This window comes from Rhinoderma darwinii, chromosome 6, assembly GCF_050947455.1.
Source record: "Rhinoderma darwinii isolate aRhiDar2 chromosome 6, aRhiDar2.hap1, whole genome shotgun sequence".
Taxonomy (NCBI): Eukaryota; Metazoa; Chordata; class Amphibia; order Anura; family Rhinodermatidae; genus Rhinoderma; species Rhinoderma darwinii.
The window spans coordinates 15,439,382-15,457,315 of NC_134692.1; the positions used below are offsets into that span (position 1 = coordinate 15,439,382).

Consider the following 17,934-nt stretch of genomic DNA (forward strand, 5'->3'; position numbering starts at 1 on the left):
TAGGCTTCGTTTAGACGTGGCTGAAAATTCCGCTGCGGACCATAGTCTGCGGTGCGGAATTTGGTGTCCGCATCATACAATGGATGTTGCGGACCAGTGGCGGACTGGTTGCGGACTCATTGCGGAAGTTCTCCATTGACTTCAATGGAGATTCTAAATTCCGCAATGAAGTCCGCAGATGTTATGTACATGTTATGTGTGCTGCGGATGCGTATTGGTTTTTTGACATGACATTTCTTCATTCTGCTTGGACCTATGTATTTCTAGGTCTACAACCAGACTGAGGAAGTCAATGGGGCTCCCGTAATTACGGGAGCGTTGCTAGGAGACATCAGTAAATAGTCACTGTCCAGGGTGCTGAAAGAGTTAAGCGATCGGCAGTAACTGTTTCAGCACCCTGGACAGTGACTACCGATCACAATATACAGCAACCTGTAAAAAAAATAGAAGTTCATACTTACCGAGAACTCCCTGCTTCTGTCTCCAGTCCGGCTTCCCAGGATGACGTTTCAGTCTAAGTGACGGCTGCAGCCAATCACAGGCTGCAGCGGTCACATGGACTGCCGCGTCATCCAGGGAGGTCGGGCTGGATGCCGAAAGAGGGACGCGTCACCAAGACAACTGCCGGTAAGTATGAAATTCTTTTACTTTTACTTTTACTCTGGGCAGGTCATACAAAGCTCATTACTCTGTAGGGGTTAACAGTGAGCACAGAGAATGTTCTTTTAATGAAAATCTGAAATACAGTATGTGCTCCTTCAGGCATGATGAGGCAGAATGAAAAACTTGTTTAGGCTATTTTTCTTAAATTTGCTTGCTATTTTCATATAAGTTAGGAGCTATCTGGGCAATGATGCCCCATGTAAAGAAAGTCATTCTATATTTGTTGTAAATAAAGTCCCAATATAAATGAATAGTGAGCGGAGCGTTCTGAACGTGCAGTGAACCTGACAGAGCCACCGTGTCCCCAGGCTACACCGCCTGAACATTCAAGAACTAATGAAAGGAATAACAGTCTGATGCGCTCCTTGAATGGATTCTGCACCATCTGTGCTACTGTTATTTGCAGCCCAAAATATCTGCTCAATTATAAAAAGAAATGACATAACGTTCATGGGGAAAGCACTTTTCCTCAGCGTGTGAGATTGAAGTTTCTGTGTAAATAGTTCTGCAGAAAACAATAGGGGGAATTTATGAAGCACTCTACATCAGTTTTCTGGCGTGGAAAAGTTGCATTTTGCGCAAAATCTATCTTTTTGTGCAAAAATGTTGCAACTTTTCTACATTTACACTTTTGAAAAATAGATGTACCATAATTTACTACAGCTTATGGCTGGAGAAGATTTTATTTTCAGGCGCACGGACGGCCAGAGATGTGCCTAATTTTTTCAGAGGTGTGCACCTCTGAATAAATTAGTTACTCCAACTTTCTTTAGATTAAAGGGGTTTCCCAGTCCTGTGAAATAGATGGTTTGTCCTCAGGATAAGCCATCAATATGTGATCAGTCGGGGTCCAACTCCCAGCACCCGCGCCGATCAGTTATTTTGAAGGAGCCGCAGCCCTCACTCCCTTCATTTCCTTTACTACTCGCACTGTGAATACCCGACACACTTGTAGCGGCGGTTCACAGCATTACAGCCTTCTCCCATACGATCGCTGCGGCCCCTTAAAAACAGCTGATTGGCGGAGCTGCCTGGAGTCGGACTCCGACCGATCACATATTGATGGCCTATCCCGAGGACAGATTTTCATTTTCCCAGGACTGGAAGACCCCTTTAAGACACCAGTCTTAATAAATTGCTCCCAATGTATTTGATGACATATTGCTGAGGGGAAACTTAGCCCTCTAAATGCCAATTTGAATGTTTTAATATGTAAGGTTATGATCAGTTATTATTTGGTTATGACCAGTGGTGTACATAGAGAAAAGGGCCCTATGGCAAAGATTAAAATGGGGCTCCTTCTGGTGTTGATTGACACCCCCACCCATTTCCCTCTGAGGCAGGAGGACTTGGTTCTGGTTTGTCCCCTATCTCTTTTGCCATGATCCATGAGTTGATTGCCAACTTTGTATGGCTTGGCTAAAGGTGATCCCGGAGAAACAACCTAAAAAGCACAAAAGCGCAGGGGACATAACACCCCAATAGAGTATAAAGATAAATCACTGCCATATATTGTAAAAAATATACATCTTTATTGATACATAACAATACATGGTATCACAATAATAAATATAGTAAGAATAAGACGGATCATATATCGAAAGAAGTAGCGATCAGGTATAGATGACAACATACCATAAGGGAAACAAGAGACAACCAATGTCAAAAACGTCCCAGTACTAACATGCCATGAATGAAAGTGTAACAAGATGCCAATAAGGCAAAAGATGCAAAAATGTCTATATCTGTAAAAAAGATGCTGCCTAATGCAAAACATGCATAGCAGACACCCGCTGAAGATAGACAACGCATATATAAAAAAGCACTAGTACATGCCCCATGTAATGTATAAAAGGGACAACATACCTGTGGACATGATAGAGGCAGGGAACGTGAAGAGATGGCACAGAGACGCCTCGACGCGCGTTTCGCCTGCGACCGGCTTCGTCAGGAGGCTGACTATTATTAAAAACAGGGGGTTTATATAGCGGTGCTGGCATCAAATGATTCATTGGTAGCACCTGTGGACTGCACATTCAAACGGCGCTCAGAAACCATGATGCGAGCACTGATCACCAGAAAACGCCAAGGTGTCCACGTCGTGACGGTGCGTCTCATCAGATGACGATGTACGCACGTCACTATGGTAACGTAAACAACAAGAGAGGCACTCCAGTATACAGTACCCACAGCGCGTGCGCCAATGAGCGTCTGTACAAATAGAGCACAGATTTTATCAAGGGATAGATAGAAGAGCAAAGATCCCATATATACAGAAGAAGAAATGAAGGGAGGAAACCTCCAGCTCACCAGTTAAGTGCGTCTCCTGACTCTCCGCTCGGATTCCCGCTACGGCTGGCGGTGTATAATGGAAAAAACAGAGGAAGTAATCCAGCGCTGAGTCCAGTTGTAAATTAAAAAGGAAGCGTTGTTCCCATCTTTATTCGGGTAATATAATTAAAAATCGTAGGGAGACGCAGTCCCAGAAAGATTGTGAGTAGGCGGTATGCCCTGGCCTACGCGTTTCGAGCAGCTCCTGTGCTCTTAATCATGGCAAAGATTAAGAGCACAGGAGCTGCTCGAAACGCGTAGGCCAGGGCATACCGCCTACTCACAATCTTTCTGGGACTGCGTCTCCCTACGATTTTTAATTATATTACCCGAATAAAGATGGGAACAACGCTTCCTTTTTAATTTACAACTGGACTCAGCGCTGGATTACTTCCTCTGTTTTATCCCATATATACACACATGATTGAATAATGCTGCATGATAAATAAGGTTGTCATACAATACCCAAAATACAGAAAATAATAAATAAATCTATATTATTAAACATACATGATAAATAAAGAATGTATAAACAAATATAAAAAAGAAAAATAATAAATATTTATCAAAAACGAATAATATATAAAACAAATATATGAAAAGTATATTAATACAATATAATGTCTAATCAATACATAATAAATCATTTAATATATAGATACATACATAAAATACAAATAATAAATATATTGAATAGATAAATAAATAGACAAAAATATATGAATATATGCAATAGATTACATAAAAAAACATATATATGTAAATAACAAATATGTGTAAAAGTGAAACATTTTGAAAAATAAAAAATATAGAAAATAAATAATAAAACAATATATATGGGGAAAATATTTATATGACCAACTAAATATTAAGTTATATAGTGTGAATAATTAATATGAAAAGTGTATAATTATATAATGCAATAAAGTGCAAAAAAATATAAGTAAAATTAATTAACGCTGAAGAGAGCATTAATATGTGCCAAACAAAGACAACCGTGTATGATGCATACATAAATATATAATACACATATGAAAAACAATGAATAAATTTTTTTATGATAAATGATAAAAAAAACAAAAACATTTATCATAAAAAATGTATTCATTGTTTTTCATATGTGTATTATATATTTATGTATGCATCATACACAGTTGTCTTTGTTTGCCACATATTAATGCTCTCTTCAGCGTTAATTAATTTTACTTATTTTATGTATGCATCTATATATTAAATGATTTATGTATTGATTAGACATTATATTGTATTAATATACTTTTCATATATTTGTTTTATATATTATTTGTTTTTGATAAATATTTATTATTCTTTTTTATATTTGTTTATACATTCTTTATTTATCATGTATGTTTAATAATATAAATTTATTTATTATTTTCTGTATTTTGGGTATTGTATGACAACCTTATTTATCATGCAGCATTATTCAATCATGTGTGTATATATGGGATCTTTGCTCTTCTATCTATCCCTTGATAGAATCTGTGCTCTATTTGTACAGACGCTCATTGGCGCACGCGCTGTGGGTTCTGTATCCTGGAGTGCCTCTCTTGTTGTTTACGTTACCATAGTGACGTGCGTACATCATCATCTGATGAGATGCACCGTCACGACGTGGACACCTTGGCGCTTTCTGGTGATCAGTGCTCGCATCATGGTTTCTGAGCGCCGTTTGAATGTGCAGTCCACAGGTGCTACCAATGAATCATTTGATGCCAGCACCGCTATATAAACCCCCTGTTTTTAATAATAGTCAGCCTCCTGACGAAGCCGGTCGCAGGCGAAACGCGCGTCGAGGCATCTCTGTGCCATCTCTTCACGTTCCCTGCCTCTATCATGTCCACGGGTATGTTGTCCCTTTTACACATTACATGGGGCATGTACTAGTGCTTTTTTATATATGCGTTGTCTATCTTCAGCGGGTGTCTGCTATGCATGTTTTGCATTAGGCAGCATCTTTTTTACATATATAGACATTTTTGCATCTTTTGCCTTATTGGCATCTTGTTACACTTTCATTCATGGCATGTTAGTACTGGGACGTTTTTGAGATTGGTTGTCTCTTGTTTCCCTTATGGTATGTTGTCATCTATACCTGATAGCTACTTCTTTTGATATATGATCCGTCTTATTCTTACTATATTTATTATTGTGATACCATGTATTGTTATGTATCAATAAAGATGTATATTTTTTACAATATATGGCAGTGATTTATCTTTATACTCTATTGGAGTGTTATGTCCCCTGCGCTTTTGTGCTTTTTAGGTTGTTTCTGAGGCTTGTTGGGGACTTCCCTTCTGTTCTACCTTGTTCTGAGGTTTTTTGTAGGTTTATTAAAGGGGATCCCTGAACAGGTTCTGACCACCCATTAAAAAAAGGAAGGGCACCAACCAAGGCAGGGCCTTCTTGTTACAGGGGACCTAGAATTGTCACATTGGGTACCTTCATGGAACGTATACCCCTAGTTATGACTTTCAGCCCTAATTCATGTTTCACTGTGTGTATTTCACCTAAATCACCTCCTTTTCTGTGGACTTTAGTTTCAGTCTCAAGTACTCAGATGGTCCCAATTGAGAATGAGGTGGTTTTCCCCAGGTCCAATCCCCTGGACATGTTGTAGTGATGGGCTGGTGAGACTAAGGCTCTGTGAACATCATGTTCTAGCCCTCTGTATATCTGGAAAGCTCCGAAAGGACGCACTGAACGTGTCTGTAAGGCTCCATTATATCAAGCAAGGCTAAAAGAGTGTCCTTTTGGCCCACGTCGGACTGGTATACATTGGCATACCATTTTTTCGGTGGATAGAATAGCATAGTAGACTACACTTTTCCATTTGGAGGGATCCCACAGGAAAAGCATGTACCGTGCAGTATACTTTTTAACATGGGAGCTTACGGGTGACGTATGCCACTGTATGGAATACGCCATAGGTATTGACTTAATGGATACATCACAGACATTTCAATAGCTTTTCATGACGTATACATTTAACGTACACCATTAAATTCTATGGTGATGGATGCCACTGTTATAGCATCCGTCACAGCCTACATTTAACGTATACATCAGGAGCTTTTCCCGGGGTATACGTTAAACGTAGGCCAAAAGCGTGATGTGCACAGAGCCTAATATAGATTAACGAGAGAAGACAGTTAGTAGTGCTAATATGACAGGAGTAGTAGTCCAGGCTGGCAACTCCTGTGGTGGTTACAGAATGGGAATGGAGTGGGCATGGAAAGGGAAACTCAGTATTAAATCAAGCAGCCAATGTATAAAAAAATAAAACCACTTTACAGAAGGACTAGGTCATCAGTTGTCAGAAAGTGGAAAACCCCTTTAATTATTTGCCCTATTAGTGAATGTTATATGCTAATCTGACTGAGAGGTTTTTCCCCTGTTGAGTCTTTTTTCTCTGGAGGACTCTAACTGTCCATTGAAATCAACTTATTCCCCTTTATTTTATTGAGCGCTGTGTAATTCCTCATTTGCCGTGCAAAGGCACTGCAGGTAAAATTTACAATTCTACTTGTCTCCAGTTAACCACAAGTATAATTGTATATTCTCCCTAGAGCGCCTCTGCAGGGCAGATGAGGAATTACACAGCATTGGGGCCCCAATGATCAGTTAGTCGTAAGAAGACAGGCATTCAGAAAAAGACAACCACAACCCCTTTTATAACAAGCAGAGGGGATATAAAGATGGTATCTTATCTATATAATGAAGTGCAGTACTGTTGATAGGACACCAGATTGCTAGGTATAGTGTCATGGCGCACCAGCAGAACGGGAGCAGGCGCAGGTAAAATAATGAATTTCTTAGTGCATTGCTGAAGATTTGATGAGGCCGCAACGCTCGAGAATGTTCTACTGCTGTCTAAAGCAAAAAAGTTACCCAAGTCTGTTCATAGGCGCACAGCTAAGTGACAAACCAGGCATCTATGATGATAAAGCTGTCTTTTCTGGCTGAAAACGGATTATCATGGCATATATAGATTGTTTTCATATTTGTTACAGGAAAATTAGGCTAATCTTAACCAAAAAACAAAATTCATATTCATAATCTATAAAAGCTTTGACAATAAAACCATCAATATAAATGTTTGAGGAAAGTCTATAAATAATATTGAAACAGTCCATGTAGAGGCTAAGCTTTACAGAGTTATAAATATTATAGGATTAGAAATAAACAGCGCCACTCTTGTCTATAGGCTGTGTCTGGTATTGCAGGTTAAGCCCCATTCAAGTGGATTCTGCAATACCAAGCACAGCCTATTGATAAGAGTGGCGCTGTTTCTGGCAAAAAATTATAAAGCATAAAATGTAGTATTATAACACTGCTTAATCTAGTTAGTCCACTAGAATGGGAAACGACTCTTCAATCTGTGTGTGTGTGTGTGTGGGGGGGGGGGGGTCTTGCTGAGTTGACTGTGCTTTTGTATTACGTCTATATGCTCCAATTAGGCATTCATACAGGGTTTGTCCACTTCAGACAACTCCAAATTAATGTGCTGATTGCTGGGGGAGGGGTATGGGTACAGTTATTTGACTATTCCTTATCATTTTAGGGAACAACTCTGTGGTCAAGCAGTCGCGATACAGGATAATATTACAAGATGCTGTTAATGGGGGTCAGGAGTGTCCGGATACTCTGTTTGAGGACAGAGAATGTGAGGATGCCCCCGTCTGTTTGATGTACAGGTAAATTCTGTTTACTTTTAGCCTCGTACTATTGATCTGGCGATTACCACATTACTGTTTTTTATTGGCCAAAACCTGAAGGAACCATTATAACCTCTCATAATAGAAGTGACCCTTTAAAGTGATGGTCACCTTTTTAACGCCATGTCATTTTAAAGGGTAACTAAATGTTCAGCAAACTTCTGACATGTCATAGTGACATGTCAGAAGTTTTGATTGGTGGAGGTCCGAGCACTGAGACCCCCACCAATCGCTAAAACAAAACAGCTGAAGCGCTCGGGTGATCGCTGAGCCGCTTAGTTTCTGTTCTGCTTTTTGTGGAAAGCCGATGTATCAGAGTACGGGCTCATAGACTTTCTATTGAGTCCGTACACCGCTACATCGATTTCCGGAAAAAGCGGAACAGAAACTAAGTGGCTCAGCGCTTAAACGAGCGCTTCAGCTGTTTTGTTTTAGTGATTGGTGCGGGTCTCAGTGCTCGAACCCCCACCGATCAAAACTACAAGATTATGTGCTGATTGATTTCTTAACGTTTCTTTAGAACTCTGATACAAAGCTCCAAATTTCCTGCACAGACATGAAATTAAATGATACAATTCTTGTTGCCTACAGGCATCACTAGGGGGAGCTTAAGAGCTTACTGCAGACTGTTTAATTATTACATTTATGGGGGGTTTTCAGGACATGGATATTGATAACCTCATTTGGACCGTGAAAACGAGTGCTGATCAACGAGCCAGCTCTTTGATGGGCGATCGTTTACTCCTTTCACAAGGAGCAGTGATTGATTATGTATGGGGACGAGTGCTCGTTACTACAATCGTTCGTCCCCATACATTTCCATTATGTCGGTAGCGCGTCTCCCTGTTTACACAGGGAGATGCGCTGCCGACTACAATAATATTTCTTGCTGCATAAACTAGCAGATAAGTCGATGAATGAGCGTTTGCTCATTCATTGGCTGATCGTTGACCTGTTTACACAACGCAATGATCAGAAACGAGCATTCTTATGAAAGCACGTTTGCCCAATCATAGGCCCATGTAAAAGGGGCTTTCTCCTAGAGATAGGTCATTATAATTAGACCAGTGGGGGTCCAACTGCTGACACCCCTTACGATCTGCTGATTGCTTAAAGTGTAGCTAAACGTTCGACAAAGTTCTGACATGTCATAAGTTTTTATTGGTGGGGGTCCGAGCACGGAGACCCCCACCAATCGCTAGAACGCAGCAGCTGATGCGTTTGTGTGAGCGCTCAGCTACTTCGTGTCTGTTCGGCTTTTTCCGGAAATAAATGTATTGGTGTACGGACTCAATACAAAGTCAAGTGAATGAGACAGAGCTGCAGTACCAGCCACAGCCACTACTGAATGTACAAAGCTGTGTCTGGTAATCAATGAAAAGGCTGCAGTGCACACCAGAGCGCTGCAGCCCCTTCAATTTGCTGATCATTGGGGGTGCCGTGACTCAGACCCTCACCGACGTGTTATTGATGACTAATCCTAAGGTTAGGTCATCAATACACAAGTCCCTGCTAACCACTTTAATGCATAAACAGTAAAATCTTAAGCTCCCTCTAGTGGTGGCTGCAGGCATCCAGAATTTGATCTTTTAACTGCATGTCTATGACCTCTGACCTCTCTAGACATTTTTTTAATAAATTGATCAGCATAGAATTTCGGATTTTTTTATATTAAAAACAAAATAATGTTCAATGGTAGACATTTACTTTACCTCAGCCACAGATTTCCCTTTTCCTTATACTCTTTCCTGCTTCCTTGGTTTGGTCCTACAACCTACTCCTGTGGGGCACTATTTCTTAATAGTATAGGACCCCCCCTATGAAGGGCTAATATTTCACTGTAGAACAAGCATACAAAGCAGCATAAACCTCAGGACGGTATAATGTAATGTAAACATAACCTGCGCTACCTCCTTACTGTTAGTTTTATCCTTTTAGTATTTGTTTCTGGATGATAAAATGAAGGTTAATAACTAAGCAGATCCGGTGTCAATGATTACGATTAACCGTAGAAGATGTTTTCGGAGATTGCAGGAGATTCATTCTCCACTGTATTTAAAAAAGAATTTCAAAGTAAATTTATGTCCGACGCCGACCCGTGTCCCAGTGATATAATTACCGTTATGTTGGCTGCAATGTTGGAGTAATTACGGATAATACCTAAAATAAGAGTTTCCATGTATTAGCGGAGACAATACTGTGACCTGCCGCATCCCGCAGACGTCTATCTGCTCCGGTATTTATTCTGATCTGGGTAAATTAACCTCAACTCAGTTCATTAATAGCTATCAGGCGATTGTTTGACATCAATTAATTATTTCAGCTTTGGTTTATTCAAATTACATAGTGATAGGAACACATAGCAACTGGAGATGAGCGAATCAATCCACTTGATTCACCAATTTTGCAGCCCATAGAATACTAAAGGCGAATCCACTTGATTCGCCAATTGGTCGAATATGAATAAAAGAATTATCATATTCAATGTATCCAATGTCAATATATAATAATGTAGGACAGATAATGCCACGGATAATAAGCAGATAATCTCATTGATACCCATAATTGGCGAGGGATCGGCCCACCCTTAGGCACTTGTATGGCCATTGAACACCATCCTTCCCTTTTCAATGAAGTTTTCAGACCAAGAGTCACGTAAAGTTGGTGGAGACAAAAAAGTACCTTGCCCGTATGGGGTGGGTGGGGAAGAGTGTAGTGGCATGAGCCAGCATTGGGACGGGGGCCTGTAAACTGGAAATGTTAGCATTCAAAATTGCTGGTAGAGCGATTATTGAACTTTAAGACTTTGATTAGTATAGTCTTTCAACTAAGGCTTTCAAGTAAGGCTTAGGAGGAACATTGGTACTAGGCGTGCCCAGGTGAGCCTAGCGACATGCTAAGATGATACCTAGCGATCTAAGGCTTCTGGCAGCTACCGGTGGAGGTCCAGAGCCTAGCGACATGCTAAGATGATACCTAGCAATCTAAGGCTTCTGGCAGCTACCGGTGGAGGTCCACCGGCGGTTCTAGTTGTCTATGTGGGCTTAGTCAAGGGCCTACAAGGCCCTCAGGAAATGCTAAATTTCTAAACAGACGACCCTGATGGAAATTTCCAAGGGTATAAGAACCCCCTTTGAGATGATCAATATTGGGACAATTCCATTTCATCCTAAATCAGAGAAATAAAAAGATGTTAAGGCAGACGTGGCCCGATGTCCGAGGGTGACGGGGTCAAACGTAATGAAAGTGAGTTTTGTTCTGATCTCGATCCCTGAAGCTCTCGGCTTTCTGGATTGATGTAGAAAGATTGGCACCTAAGGAATTATTCTGTATGTTCCAGGAAAAAGGAAACGTATGTTCAGAGACTTGATGTAAAACATCTAAAAGCGAACGTTACGGTTCAATGTGTGCCATGTAATTGTAGGTTCTTATATATCTGTCAGTGAATCTATGAAGATAAATAGCATTTCTGGCCTACAGTTGACGTTGTGTCTGATGCAGTGAGTGCTGTATAATTACCGATAAGTGGAATAATTTGGTAATCGGGAGGATATTAGGATCAGTTCTGGGGGTTGTGAGAAAAAGCATTTGCAGCTCAAACATAAGAGAATATTTCATTGGCAAAATTGTTAACAAGTTCGACAAAGTGTATACGCATATTAGTAAGAGATGGTATATACATAGCGGACGTCTGACTGCCGGGACACCCACTGATCCTCAGAATAAAGACTTTGCCATACCCGGGAACGGCGCTGTGCAGGATCGCTGGGGTTACCGGCGGTCCCAGATTAATGCCCCAGATACTACAAGGGCAAAACCCTACCGATCATAATGTTGTGGTATATAGTAGTGATGGGAATACCTCTTTAAGGAGGAAGCATCACCATTGATTAACATTGGCCATATAGTCAGCAATTGTAACATTTATCAACCAGGGGCGTAACTAGAATTTATAGCACCCTATAGTAAAATCAGAAATATTCCCTGTGCTGGTGGAAGAATCAGCTCCATCCACTATTATCCCTCTGTCTTTGACCTCCGCCTTGTCATATTTTCTCTTCAATCATGACGATACCCCCTATGTCTCATGCAGTCATGTCTTCACTAACATTATCACATGAGTGGACAGGTCACTATCCCTACAAGATCAGCATAATTCTCTCCTGAAATAATATGTGCTGCTGTTACACATTACTTTATTTTCTGTGTCATCCCTTGCCTTCCATAAGATCAGCATACTTCTCTCCTGAAATACTCTGTGCACCGGGGTACCCTGCAACACCCACTTTTAGGCTGTGACCTTAAGCGTGTCTCAATCCCCCTCCTCACATCATAACATTGCCACATGCTTCCCTATTCTCAATAACATCCTCACATCAGTGAACAGTTCACTCCCCCCCTCACCACAAGATCACTAAACCCATCTCCTGAAATACTCTGTGATGCTGGGAATGCTGTAGATTTTACTTTCTAAGCTTACATTTAAATCCTAAACCCCCCTCCTCACATCCTGACAATGCCCTTGTCCCATGCAGCCCCTACTAACACAACAATAATTGGACAAGTCACTGCCTGCAAACAATGTCAACACACTCCTCTCCTGAAGTCTTCTGTGTTGATAGGAGATCCAGCTTCTGATACTACTACTTCTTATATCTAACACTTTGACCTCCCCCTTGTCGTATTCTTCTTACACTACAACGCGCCCCCTTTCACATGCAGCCCTGTCCACAGTAACAATATCATATGAATGGACAGGTCACTGTTCACCTCAAGATCAGCACACTCTTCTTCTGCTGTCATCAATTCTATCATCTGACTGTGAACAGGTTGTGTTAACCCCATCTACTTCACACCTAAGAACATGGAAAGAACATAATAAGATGCTCAAACATTAGTAGTCAAACAGACCTGAAGAATAGCCACAGTCCACACAGAGGATCCGGTACACAGGTGTGAAGATTTTGTGAAATATATGTATTTATTTAGAAGGAATGACGTGAATAGGGTTTAATTAGCTTTCGATCTTCACTTCTACAAAAATCAATTTTCTCCCATGCACGTTCAGCTGGTTTATGCCTCACAATTAAATGGGAATCAGCAGGAATAGATCCATCGATATCATAATAATTGATTTCCCAGTACACAAGGAAATAGGGAGATGGGGGGGGCGTAAGCGCACCTGTTCTCATATCCATGTCTTGTAATGGTTTGCAGGTGGAGCCCTCAGGAGTGGAGTCAGTGCGTCCTTGTGCCGGATTATGTTAGACAGGGCATTGCGGGGGCCACGGAATCATGTGGCCCCGGGATACAATCTAGAGGTAAGTCTTGTCGCTGTAGAAGCCGTAACGTCATGTTGTTTGTCACCCAGTTTTCCCACTTACAGATATGACTGAGAAATGGAGACGAGAACAATGTAAGCACTGGTAATTTCTTAGCCCGGAAGAAATGATCTAGTTGCCCTCAGATATGTTTTTTTTTGTTGTTGCCAGTAATTATCTATAATTTGTGATAATGTAAAATAAATTACTATAAAAATGACACCTGACATCATTAAATCGTGTGGTAATTGCTGCAGGTTCCATATATCCGCACGCAGGCAAAATCATATAATATAGTGTGTGGGGGAGGGGCTGTGTATTCATTCAGTCTTTGTATAAAGTAATTATTGTGACAAGATAGAAAAACTATTTAATAGACCAATCAGATGGAATAAAATAGAGGTACAAGAATTTAGGTGGGACATGGGAACTTGAACCTCCTACAGACCAAAGTGAAGCCAAATTCAGACGTGGCACGTTTGTTGCGGATTTTGAAGATCCGCAGGATGCCTATTATGTTGATTTTTGCCATGGATTTCACCTCTTGCAATGCAATGTAACAAATGCAAATTTTGCTGAGCATTTGCGGAAAGATTTACGCCAGAATGATTTTTTCCCGTAACTAAAATTACCCTAAGGGTACGTTCACACGCCCTATTTTCAGTCGTTTTTCGGCCCAAAAAACTACTGAAAATACAGGGGCTGAATGCCTCCAAACATCTGACTGTTGACTTCAATAGGAAAAACGACGTTCTGTTCCCACCAGGCGGTTTTTACGTGGCCGTTTTTAAAAATGGCGTGTAAAAAATGTCCCATAAAAAGTGCATGCTTGATTGGGTCAATAGAAAAACAGCTCCAAAAACGGCCGTAAAAAAACGCATCAAAAACGCTTGATGCATAAAAAACAGCTGCAAATCAGAGGCTGTTTTCCCTTGAAAACAACTCTGTATTTTACAGCAATTTTTTGTTTGCCGTGTGAACATAGCCTAATAGTCACAGCCACCGTGTCCCCATAATAGTGCCAGCCACAGTGCCCCTAAAATAGGTGCCAGACACAGTGCCCCTATTATAGTGCCAGCCACAGTGCCCCTGAAATAGTATTAGTCACAGTGCCCCTATAATAGTGGCAGTTGCAGTGCCCCTATAATACTGAGTCACAGTTCCCCTATAGTAGTAAGAGCCAAGGTGCCCCTGAAATAGTGACAGCCACAGTGCCCCTATAATAAGTGCCAGTCATAGTGCCCCTGAAAAAGTAATAGTCACAGTGCCCCTATAATAGTAACACACAGTGCCCCTATAATAGTGCCAGTCACAGTGCCCTTATAATAGTGCTATTCACAGTGCCCCTATAATAGTGCCAGACTCAGTGCCCCTAAAATAGTGCCAGACACAGTGCCCTATAATAGTAAGAGCCACAGTGCCCCTTAATTAGTAAGGGTATGTTCACACGGCCTATTTACGGACGTAATTCGGGCGTTTTTGCCCGGAATTACGTCTGAAAATAGCGCCTCAATAGCGCTGACAAACATCTGCCCATTGAAAGCAATGGGCAGACGTTTGTCTGTTCACACGAGGCGTATATTTACGCGCCGCTGTCAAATGACGGCGCGTAAATAGACGCCCGCGTCAAAGAAGTGACCTGTCACTTCTTTGGCCGTAATTGGAGCCGTTATTCATTGACTCCAATGAATAGCAGCGCTAATTACGGCCGTAATTGATGCAGCGTTCAAGCGCCTGCACATGCCGGTATGGCTGAAATTACGGGGATGTTTTCAGGCTGAAACATCCCCGTAATTTCAGCCGTAACGGACGCCCTCGTGTGAACATACCCTAAGAGTTACAGTGCCCCCATAATAGTGCCACTCACAGTGCCCCTCTAATAGTGTCCATCACAGTGCCCCTAAAATAGTGCCAGTCACAGTGCCTCTATTATAGTGCCAGTCACAGTGCCCCTAAAATAGTGCCAGTCACAGTGCCCCTACAATAGTGCCAGTCACAGTGCCCCTACAATAGTGCCAGACACAGTGCCCCTAAAATAGTGTCAAACACAGTGCCCTATAATAGTAAGAGCCACAGTGCCCCTTAAATGGTAAGAGCCACAGTGCGCCTATAATAGTGCCAGTCACAGTGCCCCTATAATAGTGCCAGTCACAGTGCCCCTAAAAGAGTGCCAGACACAGTGCCCATAAAATAGTGCCAGATACAGTGCCCTATAATTGTAAGAGCCACAGTACACCCATAATAGTACCCATCACAGTGCCCCTGTAATAGTGCCCATCACAGTGTCTCTACAATAGTGTCATTCACAGTTCCCCTATAATAGTGCCAGTCACAGTGCTGCAATAGTGCCAGTCACAGTGCCCCTATAATAGTGACAGCCACAGTGACCATACAATATTGACTGCTGTAATGTTTCTATCACCATACAATTTTGACAGGAAACTTTTTCTGACACAAATTTCCGAGGAAATTCTCATTCAAACTTTCACACGGATTTTGGTGTAGATTTTACCCTATACATTACATAATAGAGTATGGGACAGTGCCCCTATAATAAGTACCAGTCATAGTGCCCCTGAAAAAGTAATAGTCACAGTGCCCCTATAATAGTGCCAGTCACAGTGCCCCTATAATAGTAACAGACACAGTGCCCCTATAATAGTGCCAGTCACAGTGCCCTTATGATAGTGCTATTCACAGTGCCCCTATAATAGTGCCAGACACAGTGCCCCTAAAATAGTGCCAGACACAGTGCCCTATAATAGTAAGAGCCACAGTGCCCCTTAAATAGTAAGAGCTGCAGTGCCCCCATAATAGTGCCAGTCAGAGTGCCCCTCTAATAGTGCCCCCATAATAGTGCCAGTCACAGTGCCCCTCTAATAGTGCCCCTAGCCAGTCACAGTGCCCTTATTATAGTGCCAGTCACAGTGCCCCTAAAATAGTGCCAGTCACAATGCCCCTACAATAGTGCCAGACACAGTGCCCCTAAAATAGTGTCAAACACAGTGCCCTATCATAGTAAGAGCCACAGTGCCCCTTAAATGGTAAGAGCCACAGTGCCCCTATAATAGTGCCAGTCACAGTGCCCCTATAATAGTGCCAGTCACAGTGCCCCTAAAATAGTGCCAGTCACAGTGCCCCTATAATAGTGCCAGACACAGTGCCCATAAAATAGTGCTAGATACAGTGCCCTATAATTGTAAGAGCCACAGTACACCCATAATAGTGCCAGTCACAGTGCCCCTATAATAGTGCCCGTCACAGTGTCCCTACAATAGTGTCATTCACAGTGCCCCTATAATAGTGACAGCCACAGTGACCATACAATATTGACTGCTGTAATGTTTCTATCACCATATAATTTTGACAGGAGACTTTTTCTGACACAAATTTCCGAGGAAATTCCCATTCAAACTTTGACACAGATTTTGGTGTAGATTTTACCCTATACATTACATAATAGAGTATGGGACAGTGCCCATATGATAGTGCAAGCAACTGTGCCCTTATAACAGTGCCTGCCCCAGTTGTAATAATTCTACAGTATGTAGGTATTGCAGCCTTCTCCCATGGAGGTGAATCGCTGCTAAATGCGTGTCGAAGATTCACAGTGAGCAAGAAGAAATGAAGGGGAAGCAGCGGCCCCTTCAAAACAGCTGATCAGCGGGGGTCCTGGGAGTCAGACCCGGTCGGTCGGTTCAGCTATGGAGATGATGTATCCATGTGGCCCATAGGAACCAATCAGAATTCAGCTTTCATATCCTACATAGCTCGGGAAAAATGGAAACTGAACTCTGGTTGCTATGGGCAACAAGGCCTCTTCATCGAAGACGGTTTCATCCAATACCCTCCTAGATTACGTAATCATTTACTGTCCTCTTCTTGGAAGACGTCGTAGTGTGAAGTTAATATCTTTTTTCATGTCTCGAGTACGGAGCTCCTTGTCATAGGCCCGAAATAATCTTCTTATAAGGAGATATCATTGTTATTAAGTCTCGGGAAGAAAATATAGACAATTAATTTCATTATACAAATCACATTAAATTTGCCAGTAGAACATTTCAGACGTTGTGTCCTGATAGAGCAAAGTATGCGGGAAAAAGTCAGACCTCATTACCAGGAGGAACAACCTAATTGCATGTATTAGATGTATTTATTGTACTTGTTATAATCTCACGCAAAGTTCCTTTCAAGCTTTGAATTGGTGATAGTTCTATTAACGGACGGTTTTATTACAGCTTCAAATGGCGCGAAGGCTCCATGCTGTGTAATGCACCAAAGTCTTATGTCCTGTTAGGCTGGATTCACATAGGACCGTAGTCCGCAGCGGAGCACAGTCCAGACATGTGGATGAGATTGGAACAAATGCCGCAGAGTATGCCGCGAATTCTCAAATCCGCAGCACGCTCATTCTGTTCTGGATGTTCACTGTGGATTTTTGCCTTTTCAATGTACAGTAAAATCGTGAAGATCCGCAGCCATTCCATCCTGTGTGAATCCAACCTAAGGGTATGTTCACACAGTTTATTTTCGGACGTTTTTCGGGCCGTAAACGAAAAATCGGAAGCAGAACACCTCCAAACATCTGCCCATTGATTTCAATGGGAAAAACGGCGTTCTGTTCCGATGGGCCGTTTTTTTACGTGGCCGTTTTGAAAAACGACCGCGTTAAAAAAACGCCCGTGAAAAAGAAGTGCATATCACTTCTTGAGCCGTTTTTGGGGCCGTTTTTCAATAACTCTATAGAAAAACAGCACCAAAAATGGCCGTAAATAACGCCGCGAAAAATGGTAGTTTGATTAAAAAACGGTTGAAAATCAGGAGCTGTTTTCCCTTGAAATCAGCTCTGTATTTTCAGCCGTTTTTTATTAAGCGTG

General features: G+C 41.7%; 1 protein-coding gene across 1 annotated transcript in view; it reads left to right on the forward strand.

Moving 5' to 3' along the window:
- Positions 1-17,934, forward strand: part of THSD7B (thrombospondin type 1 domain containing 7B) — a 406,197-nt gene that overhangs the window by 227,766 nt on the left and 160,497 nt on the right. The window contains exons 11-12 of the mRNA XM_075829232.1: positions 7,583-7,715; positions 12,954-13,057. Coding sequence (XP_075685347.1) covers positions 7,583-7,715; positions 12,954-13,057 — 237 coding nt within the window. The remainder of the gene's footprint in view (positions 1-7,582; positions 7,716-12,953; positions 13,058-17,934) is intronic.